General features: G+C 39.1%; 1 protein-coding gene across 6 annotated transcripts in view; it reads right to left on the minus strand.

The window, feature by feature from the left end:
- Positions 1-16,495: 16,495 nt before the first annotated feature.
- The window catches only part of MPP7 (membrane palmitoylated protein 7), a 152,894-nt gene continuing 147,414 nt past the window's right edge, over positions 16,496-21,975 (minus strand). For all 6 annotated transcript variants that reach the window (XM_027686859.1, XM_027686858.1, XM_027686857.1 and 3 more), the window contains 2 exons: positions 21,067-21,210; positions 16,496-19,682 (listed from right to left, as the gene is read on the minus strand). In XM_027686859.1, the coding sequence (XP_027542660.1) occupies positions 19,503-19,682; positions 21,067-21,210 (324 nt within the window). In that variant the 3' untranslated portion in view covers positions 16,496-19,502. The remainder of the gene's footprint in view (positions 19,683-21,066; positions 21,211-21,975) is intronic.

Here is a 21,975-nt window from a genome sequence, read left to right on the forward strand (position 1 = left end):
AAAGCTTTTGAGAAAGGTATTCTGAAGTAGAGTTATCTAAGTATATAAAATTTTTTTGAATTGTTTTAAAATCTTGACTTTTACGGGAGGAGTCACCAAAGTATTGACTCCATGAATCACCTTAATTTCTTCATGTAGCAATACAACTCTTTGCACAGAGAGATAATTTTCTTTATCTTTCCAATTGATTCTTCCCTGCATAAAAATTTTATATTTTCCTTGTATTTTTCTAGGGAGAGAGAATATCTATGCATTTTGATGTTTATATAAAATGCTTTTTCTAGAACTAGTCAATTGTTCTGACTTTAATAGTATAGCAATTCAGTATTAATGGAAACTCCATAGTGTCTTTTAAAACTTGCACACTGGTTAGTTGAATTGTTTTTATGAGTGGATTATAACTACAAGGTTAGTACAGTTTCTGTAAAGAAATCAGAAAGATATAGAAGCCTTTTAAGGCTTCCACGTAAATAAACAAACCAAACCAAAATAAACCCAACAATATTTATTCAAAATAGTGTGTGCCAAGTGGAATGGACACAGTCATAACCCGGCAAATTAGAACACCTCACTCTAAATTAGGTATATCCAGAAACACTTTGCAACCTTACAATTTAGAAAAGAATTTGACTTTGTGGCCAATGAAACAAAAAATGGAGAATTATTTTAAAATGTAGGCAGAAAATTACCAGCTGCACTTCTTAATTATGTGTTTAGCCTTATTTGAAATAACTCGATATTAAAAGCAATGCTGCAGACAGTGTGTCTTGCACTGTATTGAAGACAGTGTTTTTAGCTTTCAAACATAAACCTTTTGCAAGTGAATGCTACTGACGTGCCCAAATGCCTTTTACTTTCTTAGTAGTTTCTAAAAATTACCTCCTTTTTCAAGGGGAAAAGGGAGAAAGGATTGGGCTGTTTGTTTTGTGGTGGGAGTGTGAAAAGGAGATTGTTTTAAAATTAGAATTAGAATGTCGTAAGTAGTCTCCAGTTATGGATTTCTTTTCCTAGAGGAAAAATGAGAGGTATTGGTGGAAAGTATTTTGGACTGTAATGTGGTGATATTAGTCAGGAGAGAGGGTTTGACTGTTTCGTGACGAACGGATTCTCGCACGAGGTGCTGACACAGACACGCAAAAGACACTACATAGCTAGAGAGAAGATTAAAATACTTCTCAGGTATTCAGCTACCAGTTATTACTGTAGTAGCCCCATTTCACTCCTTAGGTAATCACCAGCAGTAATTCTGGATAATTCCCTCCTTAGTTTTTACAAAACTAACATAAAAATGTATTAAAAAAATTGTATCGTTTTTCCCCTGTTATATAATCAGAAAGAAAGCCAAGACTGACATCAGGGCATTTTCTCTTCTTTGTAGGTCATTTCAAGGCAGAAATTCAAGCACCTTGGAGCAATCACTGGTTTTGAAGAGGCTGCTTCTATCATTTATGGTGGTACGGTAATATTATATGGGAAAATGTGAAATCGTGAGAGGAGTGGAGATCAGAATACAGCCAAATCACTACAGGGTTTGAGCAGCAATTGGCTGTAAAATTAATACGGAGCAACAGTTGGATGTTGCAAGGTTGAGCATTAATCCAGTGCCTGGTAAAAAAATAATGTATTTATCTACATTTGTGCTTCATAGTGATTGTACTGTGCGAGCTATTAAACAAAACAAAATAAAAACCAATTCTAAGTCCATAGAATATATTTGATGAATCTGACATCTTCACTCAACTTGGATGAAAAATAAGTCCTTTGTGGATAAGAACAGGGATTATAGCTCCATTCCAAATCCTTTTACGGTAGAACTTCAATCTGGGGGGGAAAGTTGCCTTTTAATCAAAATTATTTTTATTGAGAGAAGCAGATATGTGTGTTGCATATACATGTCTTCTTGCATAGTGTACATTCTGATACAGTTAATTCAGCCAATTTTCTGGTATTGTTCTCAAGATCTGTGCCATGGATATTAGAGTCCTCCATATGGGTACATTTTTCCTCTAATTTTTTCCGCTTCTTTTTCTGGTAATAGCTGTATACATTCAAGCATTTTAGTTTAAATTTAGAATCATCAATGTTGTTCTAGAAGATCTGAAGTTCTGCCAGAGTTAGGTAGTTATTTTACTGTAGAAGGAGTTGCAGGTAGCTCCTACATCTTTATTTTTTAGCTCAAGCAGGGAGAGATTAAAACTATCTATTTTTAAAAATTCTCGATTATTTTTCCACCTGATTTATGCATAAATTAATATTTCAGCTTATTACAATAGCTGTTGATTTTCAGCATGCCTTCAATTCTGAATGTAAAATTTGGGGGCTGAAGCAGGCCACTTTTTCAAAATGCATCCTTATGTGCTCTGTTTAGATTTGGGAAGAATAACACTGAATTGTTTGAATGTTATTGTTTCCTGGAATATCAAGTTAGCATCTATTGATTTGGTATTGAAAAGGTTGCTGATTTTGATGCCAAAAGACTCTCTTACTAAGTAGTTTGAAATAATTTCTCAGAGATGAAAGGGGATTCTGTCCCTAGTGGAAAATTGTACATGGCAAGACCACATGGCAAACAAGTATCTGCTCCCTTTGTCATTGATGGATTTCTGTCATTGATTTCATGGGAGGAAAAATTTGGTCTATCAACAATACTGTCAGACAGCAGGCAGTTAAACCCTAATTTTTCCCAGACTCTTTCAAAAAAATGTAGGACCTGTGGCATTCTAAACCATAGTTTAGTTATATTAATGACATTTTTCTTCTAAGATTTCAATGTGAAAGGTTAGTGATTTGTTCAGATTTTGGTAAAGCCATTCATGCTGGAAATAAGGATGCCATGGGTCAGAAGCAATTAGGCTTAAGAGTCTGAAAAAATCTACTACCAATTAGCAGTTTGCTACTGCTGTCAAGTAAATATAAGCATATTTGATCACAGTAAGCCCAAACTGATATACTTTAGTGATTCGTTTATAATGGTATTGTAGTCTTTGATGCTTTGTTTCAGTAATACCACTAAATTTTAAGCAGTGACATTCTAGAATTAAAAATGTTCTGTGCCATTAAAGTGAATAAGTGTAGAATAAAATTTGAGGATCTGAATCTGCACATTTTTATGCAAAGAGTCCTTTGCTATAGTGCACAGTATGTACGGTATGGAAATCGATGCCAAAGCTGGCCCACGGACTGGGAGCAGGGTAGCCTGTTTGTGCACTGCTTTGCCAAAGGTAATTTACTTTGCTAAAAACCAGGGTAAATTAGTATGCAGCATTAAGCAATGTGGTTAAACTGCTTCCAGTTACCAAGCTGGCTCCTTTGGAGCTGCTCTGGCTATCTCTCTGCAGCACAGTGTTGTGCAGCACGGACATGCCCTGACTAAAATTGATGTGTGTGAAATTTTATTCATGTAAGGAAGGACTGGTGAATCATACCCATCCTCTCTTCTACAGAAATTCTGTCCTCAGATACAAGCAGAATGTACAACTAAGCATGTTTTCAAATAACTACAATATAACTGTCATTGCATTTGACCTCAGTAATGTGATTCTCTGAGTAAACACAGACAGGCACCACAACTGATTATAATTAAATGTAAGTAGCTAAGCACAGATCTGTGGTATAAATAGATGTGTTACAGCTGACAGTTAAAGTTTGAGTTCAGTTTTCGTGTGAGCCTTTGCATTACTCATGTAAATCAATGTTCTCACTTACAAGAGAAACCTCGTAATTTACCACTACCCATAAAGTAGCCTCGCTGTAATCAATAGTGATTCCTATATGGAATTACTGTGCAGAGCAGTGTTTCTTCCATCCATATCCTCAGTACGATTACTGTATGGTTTGGCACCATGACAGAAAAATATCCAGTGAGCTCAGTAGTTTTCTGCGTGGAAGGATTTAGTTGTCCTAATTTGGTACAAAAATTCCGTTCAGTTTAAAGTAAGCAAAAGTAGGATTAAATACTCCACATGGGGAAGGATTGAGTATAATCTTCGGGGGGGGGGAATGGTTTGCAATCTCACTGTATTGAGACGTTACAATTAAATTCAGCTCTATTTTTTTTCTATGTAGAAGTAGAATACAGTAATTAGAAATACTTGGTGTTTTCTGCCATATTGATAACAGTAAAGGATGATCTGGTGACTTTTTTCATCTCTGCTTCTGGTTATAATTATATATGCTGCATTTGAGACTGAGAGCAAACCATATTCAAGTGAATCTCAAAACATTTTACAGTCTTCTGATCCTGTGAGCTTGCTGCACTGCACACACAGACATGCTGTGCTCAGCTCTTCAGTCCACCAAACAGGAATGACGAGCACAGAGGGGTTTCTGAACTCCTCCACTCCTCTTGGGAGCCTGGGGGTGCCCATGCGGGTGCAGGGCTCTGAGCCACTCTCCCAGGGCACCTCATGGAGCCACAATCCATGTTCAGTGGGATTTCCTTCTATAAAACAGGCCGAAGCTTTGAACAGTAAGGTAGGGACTTTGAAGCATGCAGGAACCCGAGTCCTCTGTAACTCACCACTCCACTAGACAACTCCCAAGTTCATGGGCAACTGCCAAGTACCCACGAGCCCAGGACATGAGTGAGATCCATCCTGGAAGCAGCCAGTGATGTCAGTAAGTGGTAGGTGTGCTCTGGGCACCTGGATTGAAGCGATCTCCTGAGGGAACTGAGTCCAGACTTGTCTTTTAGTGGGGTTAAAAGAAGCTGTAGCTGGAAGCTGAGAGTTCAATGTACTCACGGAAACCTCAGCTTTGGCACTTAGCAGACTGACAGGACCAAAACAATGGAGCCAAGTGAATTCAGATTTTACAGTCAGTAAAGCAGAGGTTTTATGAATTACTTTTGTGCATTTGGATTGCCTGAATTCTACTTTTGGTGCCATATGTGCATCCTGAGTGTGTGGCTCTGTGTCCTAACAGAAAATATAGGTTACATCTCAAATAAGCAAAATTTAGAAAATAAATGGGTTTCTGTTTTAATATGTGTTTATGATTACTAAAGTTAAAAACATTCCTCTACTTTTCTAGTCACCTATGTAACTAACACCTCTGGTGGAATGGAGCATACCTCTTCTAGTTACATAAAACAGACACTTCCAAATGTGATGTTTTTAAAAGCTGTGATTAACTAATGGGGGAATAGAAGAGTTTTCTATTAATTATGGTGAGCATGCAAAATAAATAGCACTTTCAAAAAACCAAATAGTAATTCTCTCTGGCACTGGATTACAGCATCAACGAGTGTCAGTATTTAAGATGACAAAACTATATTATAGAAATCTGTTATCTGCTTTTCTATTGTCATTTTCCATTTCTCTTTGAAAGGGACTTATTTTTGACTTTGCCCATCTTGATATAAGGATAGCTTACATACAAAATGCTATACATATTTTCATGAAATTTGTGATTTTTAAGATACACATTACACAAAGTCATGTTTTATTTTGTGAGTAAGCAGAAGATTAACTCTTCACTTCAAGAAGTATCTTCCCCTAAAGTGTCTTACGTGTCTTTTTCAACTTTTGCCAACAGAACAGTGTAGTATTTTTAAAGTGTTATCTTTTTGCTCTACTGTTAAGCTTATATTTCCCACCTTAAGACTATGGGAAAACACACAGAGGCTATTGAATGTCTAATTTTGCATATAGTCAGTAAAAACATGTACTCACAATATTACTTTAATAGGAAGTTCTTCAGTGACTGCTCAATGATACAATAATATCTCCATTTAAAAAGATAAAGTAGCAAGACAAATGAAGGACAGACAAATGCTAAACAGCAACTTTACTACTTCTCAGCTTAGCAGACCTATCTTAAACTCAGCAATTGTTCACAAATATTACATTTGTATTTAGCTAGAATTTTGCTGTTCCTATTTTAGGTACAGGAAAGGACAAGTTTAAGAAGGACAAGCCCCTTCAAGCTGTTCTTCAGCCATATAAATTGAACTCACGAAGATTTATCTGTGTAATCCCTGCCTCCACTTTGCTTGCCTGCCTCATTGGGATGCCGGGTGCCTGGTTTCTCAGTGTTCATCACAGCACAGCTCCCACTGCCTACAGTTTGCAGTGGCAACTGCTCAACACTTCTACAAATTACACTCCTCCATACCGAGCACCTCCAGAAACACAGTTAACAACCACATGTGCAAAGTGACTGGTATCACACAGGAAATCTGTGGCAAAGGCAGGGATACGATTCAGTTCCCCAGGGCTGTGCTCATGCCTTAAGCGTGAAAACATTGTTTCCTTCTCTACAGTTGTCTGCTTCACTCGCTGGGTCCTTACAACGGCTGCAACAAAGTACAGATTGCACAGAGGTTTTATTATGCAGTGATTCATCCTCCAGCGCAGGTCCTTTCTGTGCGCTAAATAACACAGAGGAGCCACGGAAAACTCTCTCTGCCCAAAGGAATTACATGCAGTTCCCTCTGCCTCACCACTCACATAATCCACCAGAGTCCTTGTCCTTTTGTCTGCCTCTTCTACCACCAAGAGAGTTGGGTGCATGGGAGTGATGGGATTCCTAATCCAATTCCTGCGCTTAATCAGGCCCGACTGCAGCAGCAGCGAGCGGCAGGATCAGGGGAAAATGTTTTGAACGCCAGTAGCCCCAGGGCTGGAGCGTGCCCAGATGTTTCATGGAATGGCTCTGGCAGACCAGTCGCACACAGGTGTTTATTGGCTTGAAGTAAAAGTCAGGAATACCAAGAATAATTCATCTGCCACTTGGCTCTTCAAACAGAACAGGAACGAGCACAACGTGCAAATCTAAATGGCAGATAACAGCAGCTCTTAGCTAACACACACACTTTACCCGTGGAGCTGCTTGCCTGATGAACTTTTTATTTTCCTGGAATGAACTCATTTGAGTTATGAAAACTGATTATGCATATTGTTACAGGCATGAAGCCAAGCAACCGTACAACTTGCTTTTTCACTAATATCTGTCATTTTTAGGAACAAAACATGCTGCTGCTAACTGCAAGTACAAATCTACTTCTTAGAAATATGATTTGCAGTTTACTTTCTCTTTACATTTAAAAGCTATTTAAAAGCAAAACAGATCTAGCTGGATCAAAAGTAGCATTGTGTACTTAGATTAAATATACTAATTTTCACACTAAAATTATATTAGGGAGCAAAGACTTGCTATATGTGGCAAATCAAAGGAGAAATGTAAGAAACTTTTCCAAAGAGGTTTGTTACTCTGCACGGCAAAAGCTCTGCACAGCCTCTCCGTGACCTGACTCCGCACGATTTATTGGTCATCTTTAATAAAGCGAAATCCAAGCACCTTTTCTGTTTCGTTACTTCCATTTTAGCACTTGCAGTAGCAGACAGACAGACAAAGTTTAGTTTTAGCCTGGGAGCTAAAAGAAATACTTCTAACATACATATGTACTGTTACAGTCTGACTTATAAATGCTCAGTAGTAAAGTCAGCAGGAATTGAGCACTAAAACTGGAGAAGAGTAAATGGAAAGAGATCCTGCTGTATTTGCAGACTCGTGGTAATAAGGAGAGCGCTCCCGACTGCTCTTGGAAACTTGTCATGTAAGTGAGTAAGGGGAGAGGTCAGACAGTGACAGACTGCTCTTCCAGCCTGAAATGGGGGGTTGCACCAAATCTAAAAAACCAAAACCAGTTTGAAACATGCATTTAACGAAAAATTAATGTTATTAAAGCAAATTATACCCATCATTTAGAAATGTAATCTGAAAGTACCGTAACTCCTGGCTTCTCTTCAGATGATGTCTGGCAGTGTGCTATGTATTATCCACAAAGTATCTTCCAGAATCCCCAGCACCCTGGCTTCAGGAGCCACTCTGAATCTCGCTAAATTCTGATGATTCTGATGTCATTTTCTAAGCTTAAAATATTCTTTCAAGTGACATCAATCATGACTCAACCGGGCCTTTCCTGCCACATATGACAAAGGCTCCTATTTTTAAACTTCCAGACAAACACAGCCTGTATAATTTATTTTTTTTTTGCCAAAAATATGTCAGTTCAAATCTCACTATTCTGAGCATATTCTGTTCTTTTGGGATACTTGTCAGCTGGCCTATTTGTATCAGGTTTATAAGAAATTAAATGTTTTTCAAGAAGCAAAATAACAGACTTGGAGAACAGAGCTTCCACCTTGCATTATTCATAGAATTTGTGAAAATCTGTGGTTCTACTGTCAAGAAGCACAGAGACTAATTGCACAGAGCCAACAATTCACACACTGTGGTGGTTAAAATGGATAAAAATGATTTGTATTAGTGCTTGCAGTCTCTTGGAAATGTCAAATACTGTCTTGACATTCTAAACCCCAAGCTTCACAGTAAAAGTGGGAGAGTACCATTTCGTATTAATTTAAAAATGCATAAAACTGATTATCCCCTTCTAGGACTCAGTATTTGACTTCTTCCTGGAGACCAGAGATGCTGATTGTAACTGGCTACACTCTTCCAACTCATCATGGCTCTTATTCATCTTCCAGCAGAGTGGTGAAAGTTTTACTTCCTACGTAAAAAGATATTTACTTCCTATGTAAAAAAATATTTACAGAGATTCCCCCCAACCAGTTTTCCCACTTGGAGTAAGCTATAAATGTTCATCTCCCCTGTTTCCCACGCATGGCGGTCTCGCCATTCCCATGAACTAGCGGTTCCTCTTGTGTAAATCCCTAGCCCATGCATGTATCTCCATGCATTTCAGTACTGTCACTTCACCTTCATACTGTTCACTTTAATCACCTTGCAGGGTTCAAAGGACACCTGGACATATTCTCATCTCTAGTCTCTAAAACATTCACCAAAAGTTCCAGTATAAAGGATTTATCGTATTTCTTTGGTTCACAACATTTATGTCCTTACCATACATCTGTTAGACTCTACTTTTTTTACTCTGCTTAAGCAGAATGATGCACAGGTGTAATTGAACTGACAAAAGTGTTAATATTTTTCTAGAACAGATCACTTATATTTAGTACAACTGACATTTTACTCATTGTTCTTGTTAGTAGCCACATTTATTCTAAAAGAATTGTGAAATGAAATCATCAAAAAGGTACCAGCTGCACAAGTCTTCTGAATCCTCTGTCTGAGTCTGTCTTAGACATTACAAAAACATGCAAGAAGGCTTAGAGATAGTCTCAAAAAAAAAAACCCAAAAAAGAATAGAAAAGGAATATCCAGGTGGCTTTTAAACTGCGGAATACAATAAAGTAGAGTTTGGAAAGTATTACACAGAAATATAGTAACAAAAAACCCCAAGATACACCGTTTACAAGTTGAAATATATAGTGCTGTGCCTTTGCGTGAGCCGAGATCAGTAAAGCAGACAGAGCTCGCACTACAGGGTTTGAGAACTGCGCGACAGCTCCGAGTTTACAAACGTGTGACTGGCAGCTTGCAGGCGTGCTAAGCAACACTAGAAAATCTTTTAAGGCTTAAGGTTAATGAAGGTTAATTATTCTGAAACACTGTTTTGTAGATTTCAGTAATAATTACCTAAAGTGACAACGATGAATTGCTGCCTCCATTTTGAGAGCACTTGGGAAATTACTTTAAAAGTGTGTGAGTAGATTTACCGGGAACACATTGTAGGTGTAAAAGAAATGAAGCCCTGGAAGGACAGCTAAGCAGCAAAGGGCAGGGCCATCTAATGCCGTCCTACAATTTCCATTAAATAATTCAGACAAAGAGTCAATAGATTTATCAGCCACACATATTTACTACCATGTGTTTGACAGGACTTTGAGGCGTTTGCCTTGAAATTCGCTCCCAGATACTAATCTCAGATATTAATCCAAAGATAATAACCAGATGGCTCTCACACGTTTGATTACTTGCCGAAATATTTATCATCTTTGCTGATTGCATCTTATCTTAAAGCCAGACCCTGAGCTCAGAGAAGTCATCAGCTTGGTTCCAGGGTAAGAGCTGCCAACCCCATTGTGAGGAGTGTTACAGAAGTCAAGACCACACATGAAACGAGGCACTAAAGTTCAACAGTAAAAGTTGAACAGCAAGACCTGGCATTAGATTACAAGGTCTTCAGAGAAAAGGCATTCCTGATTTCCCAGGCACAGAAAGACAAGAGGTAAAACTCTGATACTGTTAAAATAAAAACGAAACTTTTCTAACTTCACTAGCACTGCGTGTTTATCCGCTACCATCTCATCTGTGCCACAGAAACTACAGGAACAATCCTGAGTGCTGAAGTGGTACAGAGGAAAGTCATTTGAGGCTAACTATAGGAGGAGTTCCTACTATCGCTCATTTAGGGCTTGAAGTGGTGTCAGCTCTCTGCTGATATTTCACCCTTGTCCCATACACATGATACAGAAAGCAGCAGCAGCCATTAGGTGCTCACAGTGAAGCAATCCAGGCTAAGCACTTTCCAATAGCACAAAATGAGGCAATTTACCAGGAAGAGAGGGAGTTGCATTAGCATGAAAAAATTCTAAGTTATTCACAAGATGCTAAAAGAGAAGGAGGAATCATCAATCCTGAGCACTGGAACCATGAGGATCCATAAGGATTTTACATGACGCTAGTGGGCCCAAGCCAAGTAACCACTGCTGTAAGTGGAGCTGTGAGGGGAACAGAGCAGTAGCACTGCCTCCCTGCAGAGCTCTCACATATTTGGAGAGAATCTTGCCTCTTGTGTTTTCCACTTAGATTTTGTGACAGATAAGTTAGCGTGGCTGGGAGCGACCCGGGACTTCCTGCAGAAAACATGAGCATGGGTGTCTCACAGGGGGTACTTAATGCGGTTGCAAGGACAATAACAAACACCAACTGTATAAATGGGTCACATTTATTGGCAGCAGAGTTAATACAGCCACCACCATCCCTCTAGTACAAGGGAGGTGAACATGAAGGAGGCTCAGGATTAAAAGTGCCATGACCTTGTCAGTGATACAGACACATCAACCACACCCATCTTAGGACTTGTTGGACTTGAAGAGACTCTAAGAGTAGGCAGGTTTTAATACCATTTTGGAGGATAACTTCTGGAGACCACAAAGTCAAGAGCTACATTCAGACTGTGACACTGTGAAGGGAAACCACATGCAGAGTCTGCCATGGTGTAGTCAAGGACTGCACATTGGAGTGTGTCAGCTGGCACGGAGGGTAACGTAAATGCTCCCTGCTAAGTTCTTGTAAGTGAAGGGCACAGGGGTGGTGACTGCTTCTTCTCATAGTTAAGAGGGAGTAAAGGACACCTTGCTGCTCACATCTTTCTGTGCTGTTTTCACCCATAGGTTGCTCACTTTTGTGCCAGACTTGCAGACGTGCTGGTGTTCAGAGCCCAGCAGTGCCCCAGCTTCTCCCTTTCAGTGGTCCCTGGCCTGCCTCTCCTTTCTGCTTCACATTGTCCTTGTTAAACTATTGGCTCCTGACATGGAGAGGCTTTTTGAGAAGATTGGTTAGGAAGAAAGGAAACGAGATTAAACAGAATGGGTCACTTGAGAACACTTGCAGAAATTTTGTCTTTATTTGCTTGGTCTGGTAGCTTTGGAAGATAGGAACTCCACATGTTTTATGGTTATATTTATATAACAAATAAAGTCTTTAATTACAGCAACCCTTACGTTCAAGCAGGCAGTAGGGAAGCCAAAAGAAAAATATAAAAGTTTGCTGTCAGAGTAATAGTGTCTAATAATCAGAAGTATCACATAATCCTCTGAAAATTAAAAATGGAATAATAAAATATTTTCCCCGTTTACTAAGTTACTGTATAATCTTATCAGGGATACCAAGCCTCATTTCAAACACTGTGGTGTTACCTATGGCAGCCTCTCCCGTGGCAAAGAATGGCACCTCCTGCTTTGCTTGGAAGAGGTTCCCTGCAGCTCCCCTGCTGTGCCGCAGCATCCCCCGAGCCCACGCGGCTGTCTGACAGTCATGGAGAGCGCAGTGTCAGAAGCAGGGTACGAATGTAGTTGGATTTTTGAAGGGAAAATAGAACTTGATACTTCAGTTCCCACAGAGTACTACCACAGAGACTATTTTCCGTAAAACTAAACCAGTGGAGTGATGTTTTACACCACAATATCACATAAAAGGCAAGACAGTTGGCCCAGTGATACTCCTACACAGACAAATTCCTGTGTCTCCGGACAGGTTCACATTTCTTTATCTGGCAAGCATAAAATTGTAGTCTGTGTACAAAGCAGCCTTTTCATTTAGGGAACAATTAAGCTAATCCCACAAGATTTCATGTTTAACTAGGTTTGTAGGGAACAAGTTTGTAGTCTGCATTCAATCAAGCTCTTTTGACTTTCAGAAAATATGGCCAAACCAGTATAGTTGCAATGTAAAATTCTAAGCTTTCTGAGATGTGTGAGTCCTGCCTGAGTAAAACTATGTATCCATTTGCTAAAACTTTGGTATTTTATCAGGAGACTTCTTTCTTTAGTCTGCCTTTTATCTTCCAATTAAGAAACTTAAGACTGCTTTTTTTCAATAAAATAAATTGGTGTACACTAAAGCACTCGATAAATACACAGCAATATATACATGTGCACATGTATATAAGGCTCAGTTAAAGCTGCTCTTGGCATTAAGGTGACATCAGCTGCACTCATGACAAGATGCAGGCTCTTGGCCTTCAAAGTCACACCTATTCAAGAGCATGGTCAGGCTCTGTGCTTTTTTCAGTGTGGTTTGAACTGGAGTTGGATCCAGCTGTGGCCAATGATGATCTGAATTCAATGAAGTCAAAAGAAGACAGTAATTCAAGTTCAGTTCTGGTTTTTGACAAAACAATGGTTCAAATCAATCTTTGGTTTTGGTTCTACTTCCTGCTTAACAGCTGTGTAAAGAAAAACATCTGGAATAATACCCCAGCAGGGCCAATAACTGAGGCTGCTCTTTCATACTATCCAGATAGCACCAATATTAACAAAGCTTTCAAGCCAGTTTTCAACAACAACAACAAAAACCCCAACCAAACCAGAAAACTCCTTTTGTGCCTTACAGTCAATAGTAGCCAGCACTACAAATGGGAGTTGGAGCAGACAGCCTCCATTGGCACCAGGCAGGGAAACAGGACAAGACCTGCCATTCTGGCTCTGCAGGAGAGAGGCAGAGCACAGCTCACGTGTACGCAACTAATTCCCTTGTGCAGCCAAGCTGGACACACGGTTGCCTGGGCCAAGCTTTTGTGAGCCCTCGGCTGTGCCTGGGCACTGCAGAGCACGGGCTGAGGCCCTGACACGAAGCTCTAACCACCTGATCCTCCTGTGAGATGCTGAATCCTAGATATGACTGCCCCATTATGCCAGCACTGCCTCTGCTGCCAGCTGGTAAGAACAGCTGTGCTTAGTGCATCTCTTTGCACCTTTCTTGCTGCACTGCACTGCTCTGCCATCCCTCTGACTTTTTTTAGTGAACTCCTTTGAATCTGGGACTATGTCTTTGTTCCATGTTCATATGGTACCTAACACAAGCCAGTCTGTATTTGGGAGTAGGGCTCCAGAAGCTGCATCAAAGTAGGTTTAGTGGGGAAGCATAACCCATACAGGGCGTGCAAAGCTCCTTGGAGTGGTCTCAGCCCATGGTCACATCTGGCAATTGCCCCATATCAGTGAGTGTCTTGATTGTGAAACGTGACTTCCCCTACCACTTGAGGTCCAGACCAATTTCAGGGAACCACAGCTGCTTAAAAATAAGCCAGTAATGCAAGTCTAGGAAAGGGAGGGGACACGCCAGGGAATGTCCAGAGGTCACACAGAAAACAATCAGAACTGCCCCCAGTGGCCATTGCCTTAAACAACTGAAGCCAACACTGGCTGCATAAAATTTAAAATTGCTCCTGGTCTTTTTTACCATGTGCTGCTCTCATGCATCAAACAGGCCACAGGGACCTCTCAGAGCAAGTCTGTTTTCATGGGACAAAACACATTCATATGCTTCTCCATCTGGAACAAACACTAACTTTTCACCTCTGTTTCAGACACACACCACCCCAGTGTCTATAAGGAATGAGGTAAAAAAATGTCCTTGTATCAAATTTTTTATGTCTCACTGTTTTTCAAGACGAGTTAATCATCCCTTTTCCCCTCTTTGTATTACTAGATTACTAAACTGAAGCTGTACAAAGGCCAAGAGGAAAACAAAGAATGACATTGCCAATGATTAAACAGAGTTTGGTAATTTTGTGTTGAAGCTGTGATTGACTGTACTCTTGCTGCAAAAGTTAACGAAGCTAGAAGAAAGTAAAGCAACAGCTTGGCCAGGTCTGCAGGATCTGTGGTACTCCTTCTGGGTACTATATTTCAGCTCCATAATTCCCACAATCTTAGCTTTGTTTACAAAAGCAGATTTACTGGTGCTTATTTATATTTACCAAGGAGGGAACAGAAACCGCAGCACAGTTGCAGCCAGATCTCTGATCTCCTGTTCAGTGACTCACAAAACTGAAGATGCATTTTCAGGGTGGTACTTGCATTTGTAATGTTCTCAGTTCACCTCTGCCCTACCCTCAGAGCCTCTGCTTTTAAAATGTACCAAATCCCTAGGTTTCTGTGAGTCTGTGTATAATCCTATAGAAAGCTTGTAATATCTTTGTTAAGACACAAATCTAAATTTCACTTGAAAATTATAGGATGCCTTCTGGGGTTTTTTTAGCATATTCAAGTTGTGAATACTAATACAGCTACTGAAAAGAAATAGATCTAATTACAAAAGAAATTGTGACCTAATCTTCTCTCTTTATTGCTTATCAACAAGTTTTCAGATACTGTTTGTGCCATTTGAACCCTTTTGGAAATCCTGACAATATTTTTCTCCATTTATATACTGAAATTTGTAGCTGGCAGCTTTGTGCCACTGAATCCTTAAAAATTTGTTTTAACAGACATGTGTGTACAACTGAAACAGAAGCAAAACAAAGTCTCGATATGGATTTACCCTCTTTGTTCAAATGTTGGATGTCAACTACACAAAATACCGTAGTATTTTAGTATAGAGATGTAAAATCATTCCATACAGTCTTCCAAATATCCAACTTGCTTTTCAGATGCAGATACCAAGAGGGGAAAGTCTCCAGCTGTCTAGAACTCCAAACTCTCTCATTTGTACTGTCATTTAACATAAGACAAAATTTAAGACCAGACTTTAACTGTTTCCAAATGTTTTTGTGTGTGTTTCTGCTGAAACCTTTAACTGTTATCTAGCACCAGAATTCTAAAACAACAAATACACCCACTGTCTTCCTTTAATTTTATATTCAGACATTTTTCTGTTGAATGCTTGCTATCATACATTAATCATGATAATATATGATAAATACTTAATGACTCTGAGAGCAAAAGGTTCTTGGGCAAATTGCAAGTACAAATGATTTTAAGAACTGATACACAGAAATCTCTTAATCCTGTGGGGAAATTACTGTAGATAGAATGGTAGTAAAAATAGACTCAGATTATAACTTTAACTTCAAATCTCTGAAGAAACTATTCAATCTTTGAAACAATCTCACAAAAGCTAAATATGAACTTTACTGGGGAAAAAATTCTCCACGCACAGTAGAAACCTGAACCAAAGTACATGTGGGAAATACAGAATTCTGCACTGAAACAAAACATGAGGGGCTTAAAAGTCTTCAATCTAATCCTAGTACGTGTTAGGCTTTTTTTTTCTGGAAAAGACATAACACAATGCAAAAAGTAACTCAGTTTAAGCAGTACTTTCTTTGAGTCCTACAAATGAGCACAACCTCCTTTGGGACTTGTGAGTGGCATAGAAGCATATGTGTCCGATGAAACACTCTGAGTCAACGACTCGGATAACACTCCAACACTTTGCAAGCCCAGATGAACTGATATTTCAGCTTGATCCACTGACATAAACTTTTCCTCTCAGAAAGAAAATGGTTTATTTCGAGGTGGGCTACAGGAAAAGGTAAACATCTATTTTGAAGGAGCATTTGGCAACAAAAATGAAATATTAAGAATTGTTGTCCTTGTTCTAGGATGCTTTATTTTTCCACTTAAAATAATTGGAGCATTACAGTTAATAGAGAGAACTATGAAATAATTTACTACTTAGGCATTTTACCTTTTAAACTCATTTTGTTCATCCTGGAGAAAAGAAGGATTCAAGGAGACCTTATAGCACCTTCCAGTACCTAGAGGGGGCTACAAGAAAGCTGGAGAGGGACTTTTTACAAGGGCAGGTGGTGATAGGTCAAGGGGTAATGGCTTTAAGCTGAAGGAGGGTGGGTTTACATCAGGTATTAGGAAGAAATTCTTTACTGTGAGGGTGGTGAGACACTGGAGCAGGTTGTCCAGAGACACTGTGGATGCCCCAACCCTGGAAGTGTTCAAGGCCGGGTTGGATGGGGGTCTAAGTAACCTGGTCTGGTGAAAGTGTTCCTGCCCATGGCAGGGAGGTTGGAATGAGATGATATTTAAGATCCCTTCCAACCCAAACCACTCTATGAGTCTATGATATGTTATGGTGCAATTTACAATAAAGAAAGAAACACTTTCCGTGGTATATCAATAATTTATTATTTTGCATAAGAAGGTAAGATCAGATTTCAGGTAAGACATCAACCAAGAACCTGATGGCAAATTCAAGTATAGAGCTTGGTACAATATTAAAAAATACTACCCTTTGTCTGACTACAGCAAACAGCTAAAACACAATAAAAACATCTGGACTTGACTGTCAAAACATACAGTTCTCTAAAAACCCACACAGCACAACTTGAATATGTGGAATATTGGAAACATGTTTAGTCGTCTTCGTTCCCAAATTCTTAGGAGTCAAAAGAACAATCCACCCCCCTGCTCCCCTTGGTATCCCAGAATAGTTCAGCACATAGGCTCAGCATCCATCATGATAAGCAGCCTCCTGTCCTGTTGAAACTCTTGGGCTAAGACATTTTTTCTGCCTTGACCTGCTGTCATTTCTGTCTACCTTGTGGAGGCCAGGGCTTTGATTTTTAGCTTTTGAAGCTAACACTGCAATAATGTTGATCTTTCAAGAGTAATCTAGTAATGTAATTAAAACCATTTCTCACCCCTTAAAGACTCTGTGCATGTCTTACTCTGTTGGTTGGATTTATGTTTTTGAGATTCCCTTTCTTTTGCAGGTGTTACTATTCAGGAATTAGCTCCTGGCTCAGAGACGGGGCAGGCAGCCATCCGTCTGGGAGACTCCTGCCAGGACTGTGCTGGGGATCAGAGGGTCAGTCTCTCTGTAAATGCTGCTCACCGCTGCCCAGGACAGCAAAGCTGTGTAGAAGATCCTCTTAGACCACACCGAACCAGGAATGGGAATTAAATTAATTTCATTTCAAAAGGACAGGAAAAACAGCCTGCAGGACAGCCAGAACTGTTTCTACCAGGGAGTTTGCAGATTATTCTAGCATCCATTTCATAAAGAGAAAAGCAGGTCCCTTATGCGAGCGTGACAGTGCCCAGTGTTCTGAGACAGCCCAGGTCAGAAGCAGTGTTAACAGCGTTTTAGGAAGGACTAAACCCCCTCTTTTTGGAAATGGCCAGATCCTGAGAGGTGCCGAGTGCCCTCTCAGTTTCAAGAGATGGTGAAAGCACCCGACGTCTCGCAGGCAAAGGCAAACTGACCCGCTGAATTCCATATCCCCTGAAAAAATAGTTTAATTTTCAGTAATTAAAAAAAAATAGAAAATGTTTTCTCAACTCAGATAATCTCTATGCAATTTAATCAACAAATTCCTATTTATGTTACAAAAAAGTTTAAGTCCACTAGGAAAATGGTGAAATTTGACAAAAGTTACATTATAGCTGTTCCAGCAGAGCGTGTATCCATACACTCAGTACATCTGTAACTCTTGCATAAACATTTCCAGACTCCTGGGGATTTTGCTGTTGTTTCTTGCATTTCATTTGTTTTATAAGACTCTAAGCCAAATGCAATGACCCACACATTAAATACACATTTAGAATAAAACTGCAAAATCTGATGGCTTTATCAGCATAAGAACTGAAATAAAATATTTACATGGAATGTTGAGCTCCATTTACAGAGACTGTTTCAAATTACAGACTTAGTAATCTCTTTAAAAAATGATCACATTGACAAGAAATTTAAAAACTTAACATCCCTTTTCAACCCTTTCATAAATATATAAAGTTTCACTAAATTCTTTTTTCTTTAAACAAGACAGCTATATTCTCTTTACAGATTAACATGAAATAATGGTTTCCCGTTTGAATGTCACAGATGGGATGATCTGAAGTCAGCAAGTTCCTATACACATTCTGTACTTACAAGACATATTCACAACACAACACACAGGTGTTACTTGGTCTTCACATGTGTACTCACTTCCTGAAAATCGGTAGTAAATAAAGAAAAATATCAAATTATCTATATTAAAAATACATCCTCTAATATACATTTGTTTACACTGCCACATCACATCTTAAAATGGGGTTTCCAACTGTGTCTGACCAGTGACAAGGATATTTTTTACAGTGAAGTCTACAGCATTCATTTATTTTTGAGTGGAGACAAAATACATGTTACACTACTAGAAAGTATCACAACATACTCAACAATAGAAAGAATTAATCTCTTGCAACTGCTTCCTAGTATCCAAGGTTTCCTCACTGTTTGAAAACTCCTGATGAGAAAATTGTTCTGAAGGATGCCAAAAATATTTTAAATCAATTTAAAGGTGAAAAAAAAGTTATTTACTTTGTTGCTATTCATATCACTTTGCCGCTGATTTTACAGAAGATTAATCCCAAAGACTTTGAAGTTGTATACATACTAACTCATGTTTTTTCCTATTTAAATAACTATTCCCATTAATTTTCTTTGTTGTGGCACTGAGCATGCGTGAAAATATTTTCAGTGTGTGCATGCTCACAGCTGAGTATTTCACAATTAAGCCACTGAATACATCTTTCTTTCCATGATTATGTAAGTGCAAAGGAATACCAACATCACTCTGGACATGTAAGACAAGGTTCACATCTAGAAAAGTAAAAACACTTATCTTGATATGTAATTAAAACTATGATGTTTTCCTCATAAAAATGTTGGTCACTTTTGCCTGTTTCAGTTCTCTCAAGCATTTAAGGGGCAATAACTTCCAAGTGCTGATGTGCTCTCTATGGGAGCAGTTATGCTTAAAACCACTGAAGTGCTGATCTCCAGTATTGACTCGTATCTTCTGCAAACTCTCTGTTAAAAAAGCTCACCTTGGAAACACACAGATGATGATAAAGAGGTGCTTGGCAGTTTTGTTACAGTAGTATTAGCTCGCTTTATGGAGCATAGTAAAGCTCCGGTTTAATCTGACTGTTCTGCCCCAAATTGTGGGCAGGAGAATTGAAGACACAGGAAAACAAGACCAATTCCAAGTGCATAAAGAGTATACCTGCTGCTCAGTAGAGTTAAAAGCCCTCCTACCAAGAAAACGACCATCGAGTGCTGCCTGAATCATGCCCCAGACTGAGGCGCTGATACAGCAGATGTCCTGGCTGTTTAAAATGTTACTATGAATGGAGCCAGCTGACGGGAACCCAGAAGGTCTCGGTCTCCAACCTGTCAAAAGTTGTTTTAAGCTCACTGTAAGCTGTAGCGAGGTCATCGTTGACTATCACCTTGTCAAAGAGGTGGCCATACTGGCTCTCCATCACGTGGGCAGATTTAATCATTTCGTGAAAATCTTCCTCCTAGTAAGATCAGTGCACCGTCAGTCCATAGCAACATTGCACTAACTCACTCTGTACTAAACACAATCCACTTGCTTATTTTTTATCTTATCAGAAGATGGAAACTGTACTTTTAGTTAAAAAAATACAGAAATTACAATAACAAGTGATCTCAGAGAGTCTTCTCATGAGTCGACTCTGCTCAACAGGCAATTCTTTCATCTCTCCCCTCACAGTAACACAATTAGTCACTGCATGGTAATTACAAAGACATTTTCTGTTAGCAGCACCATTGGAAAATGTTTCTAGCTGTTTACTTTGATGATACGTGTAAAGTTTCATTACTTAAGTCTCAGCTTGATATTAGTGTGTGACATATTACAGTGCAGCCTCTTTTCTTTTAAGAGCTTGGTAGGAGCTGTCATTGTATGCCTGGTTTGATCTGGCTTAGTGGATTCTCTTCATGTTTGGGAAGAGAACAAATCTTAGCAATTTGTTTAAATAATTTTGAGAGATTAAACCTGTCCTAACTAAGTAATGTCCTGAAGGCTGCTCTTAACAATGAGCTCCTCTTACTTTTTATATATCGCAAACCAACATTTTCTTATAGCATGTAATTTCCAAACTATTTCAAATGCACAATCTACACAGACACAGTCTGGTTACATCTGTGACTCAGTTTGAAACAAACCCTAAAAAATCCTAAATAACATCTGAATGAGGGAAAATGATACACATTGTAAATGCAGATAAAAAGTCTAGCAATGATCAGCTTTGCTGTAGCTTCAATTAAAATATTTCATTATATTACAAGGAAGCGAGCAAGTTACTGTTGGGTAATCTAAATTTTTTTCTGACTACTGACAAAAAGCAGCATTTTTTACTCGCTTAGATTTTGTTCTTCTTTCTTACAGTGTTCATTTCAATATAACATTCAAAAAACCACTGTTTCTCTAATCCACAAATACGTGCTTTTTATTAAAGTAGCTTTGACTTTTAATTGGATCTTTATATTTGAATTTTCTTCTAAATTTAGACTCTGTAATACAGTTGATAAAACAAGGAGATCCTTATGTTTGAATAGAAACATCTAAGCCCAGATGCAAATTTTTTAAAGGAAATCCACCACATTGTCTCTCATAAAAGTATACTTGCACTGTGGGGGTTCTTCAATGACATACAATCAGAGGACCACGGAAAATATAAATACCCATGAGCATATCAAACAATGAGAACACCACAGTAACTGTGTGACATGAGAGAGCTGGGAAACAGCAAGATGCTATGTGTAAGCCCTGACAAGTGCTGTCAATGAGATCCAGTGATCACCTTTATTTTCAAGGTAAACCACTACAACAAAACTCTTGACAGGTTCTCATGTTTTGCCATGTCTAATTATACTTACTGTAAAGGGTTTTGCAGTTCCCTTATCATCTTTACTTGAAATAATCTTGGCATTTTTTCTGGTCTCTCTCAAACGGTCAAGTGATGGAGGCTTTATAAATATAACAAATGGTTTAAACTCATATGTCCGTAAGTGTTTCACTGTCTGGGAAGAAGGAAGATTTTAATTAATTAGTTTATTTTGCACAGTGGAACTTACTGTAATAACAGAAACTCTCCACTAACTAAAATAAACCCATAAAGCACTTCTAGGCAGGTATTTTTCATTTAGTGCCATCCTGCTCTGCTGACCAGCACTGATTGACGTAAGGAGAATTTTCATGTGAATGGTAAGAAAACCATTTCTCCAAGGGTGATCATTACTCTTGATTTCCACATGGCTGCTGATAAACCCCATCACTCCAGGAAAGGCTGGGCTGTGCACACCAGTGCCATTGGCAGAATGAGGATGGAGGGGAACACCAGGTATTCAGGAGAAGAGAAAAAGTTCAGAAGTTCAATGGATTTTAGCAGGAATAACATTTTGCGTGCCCATGAAAAATAGCAGAGAAAGGTGTCTGTGACACTTGGTCACAAAAGGTCAATGATTTTTCTTTTCAGTACTTTGTGCCCACCACACAACCCCCTGATGTTCACTCTTTCTGCACAAGCCGAGTGATGCTATGTGTCGAGTTAGAAACACATCTATGATTTGGATTGCAGCACAGGGTGAAGTAGGGATGGCCAGCAGCTCAGGGTAGTGTATGGGCAGCCAAAAGCTTTCTGTCCTCTCCACACTGCCTGGGTCCACAGGAAAATCCCATGTTGGAGAGTGGGGTGCCAGAATGGTTCACAAGCTTGGGTCCCCAAGAGAATTTTGTGCTTTGTTAGAAAACTGGGCTGAGTGGGACAAGCAATGGTCACACAGACC

Source organism: Neopelma chrysocephalum, unplaced genomic scaffold, assembly GCF_003984885.1.
Source record: "Neopelma chrysocephalum unplaced genomic scaffold, ASM398488v2 Primary Assembly neopelma1_72, whole genome shotgun sequence".
Classification (NCBI taxonomy): Eukaryota; Metazoa; Chordata; class Aves; order Passeriformes; family Pipridae; genus Neopelma; species Neopelma chrysocephalum.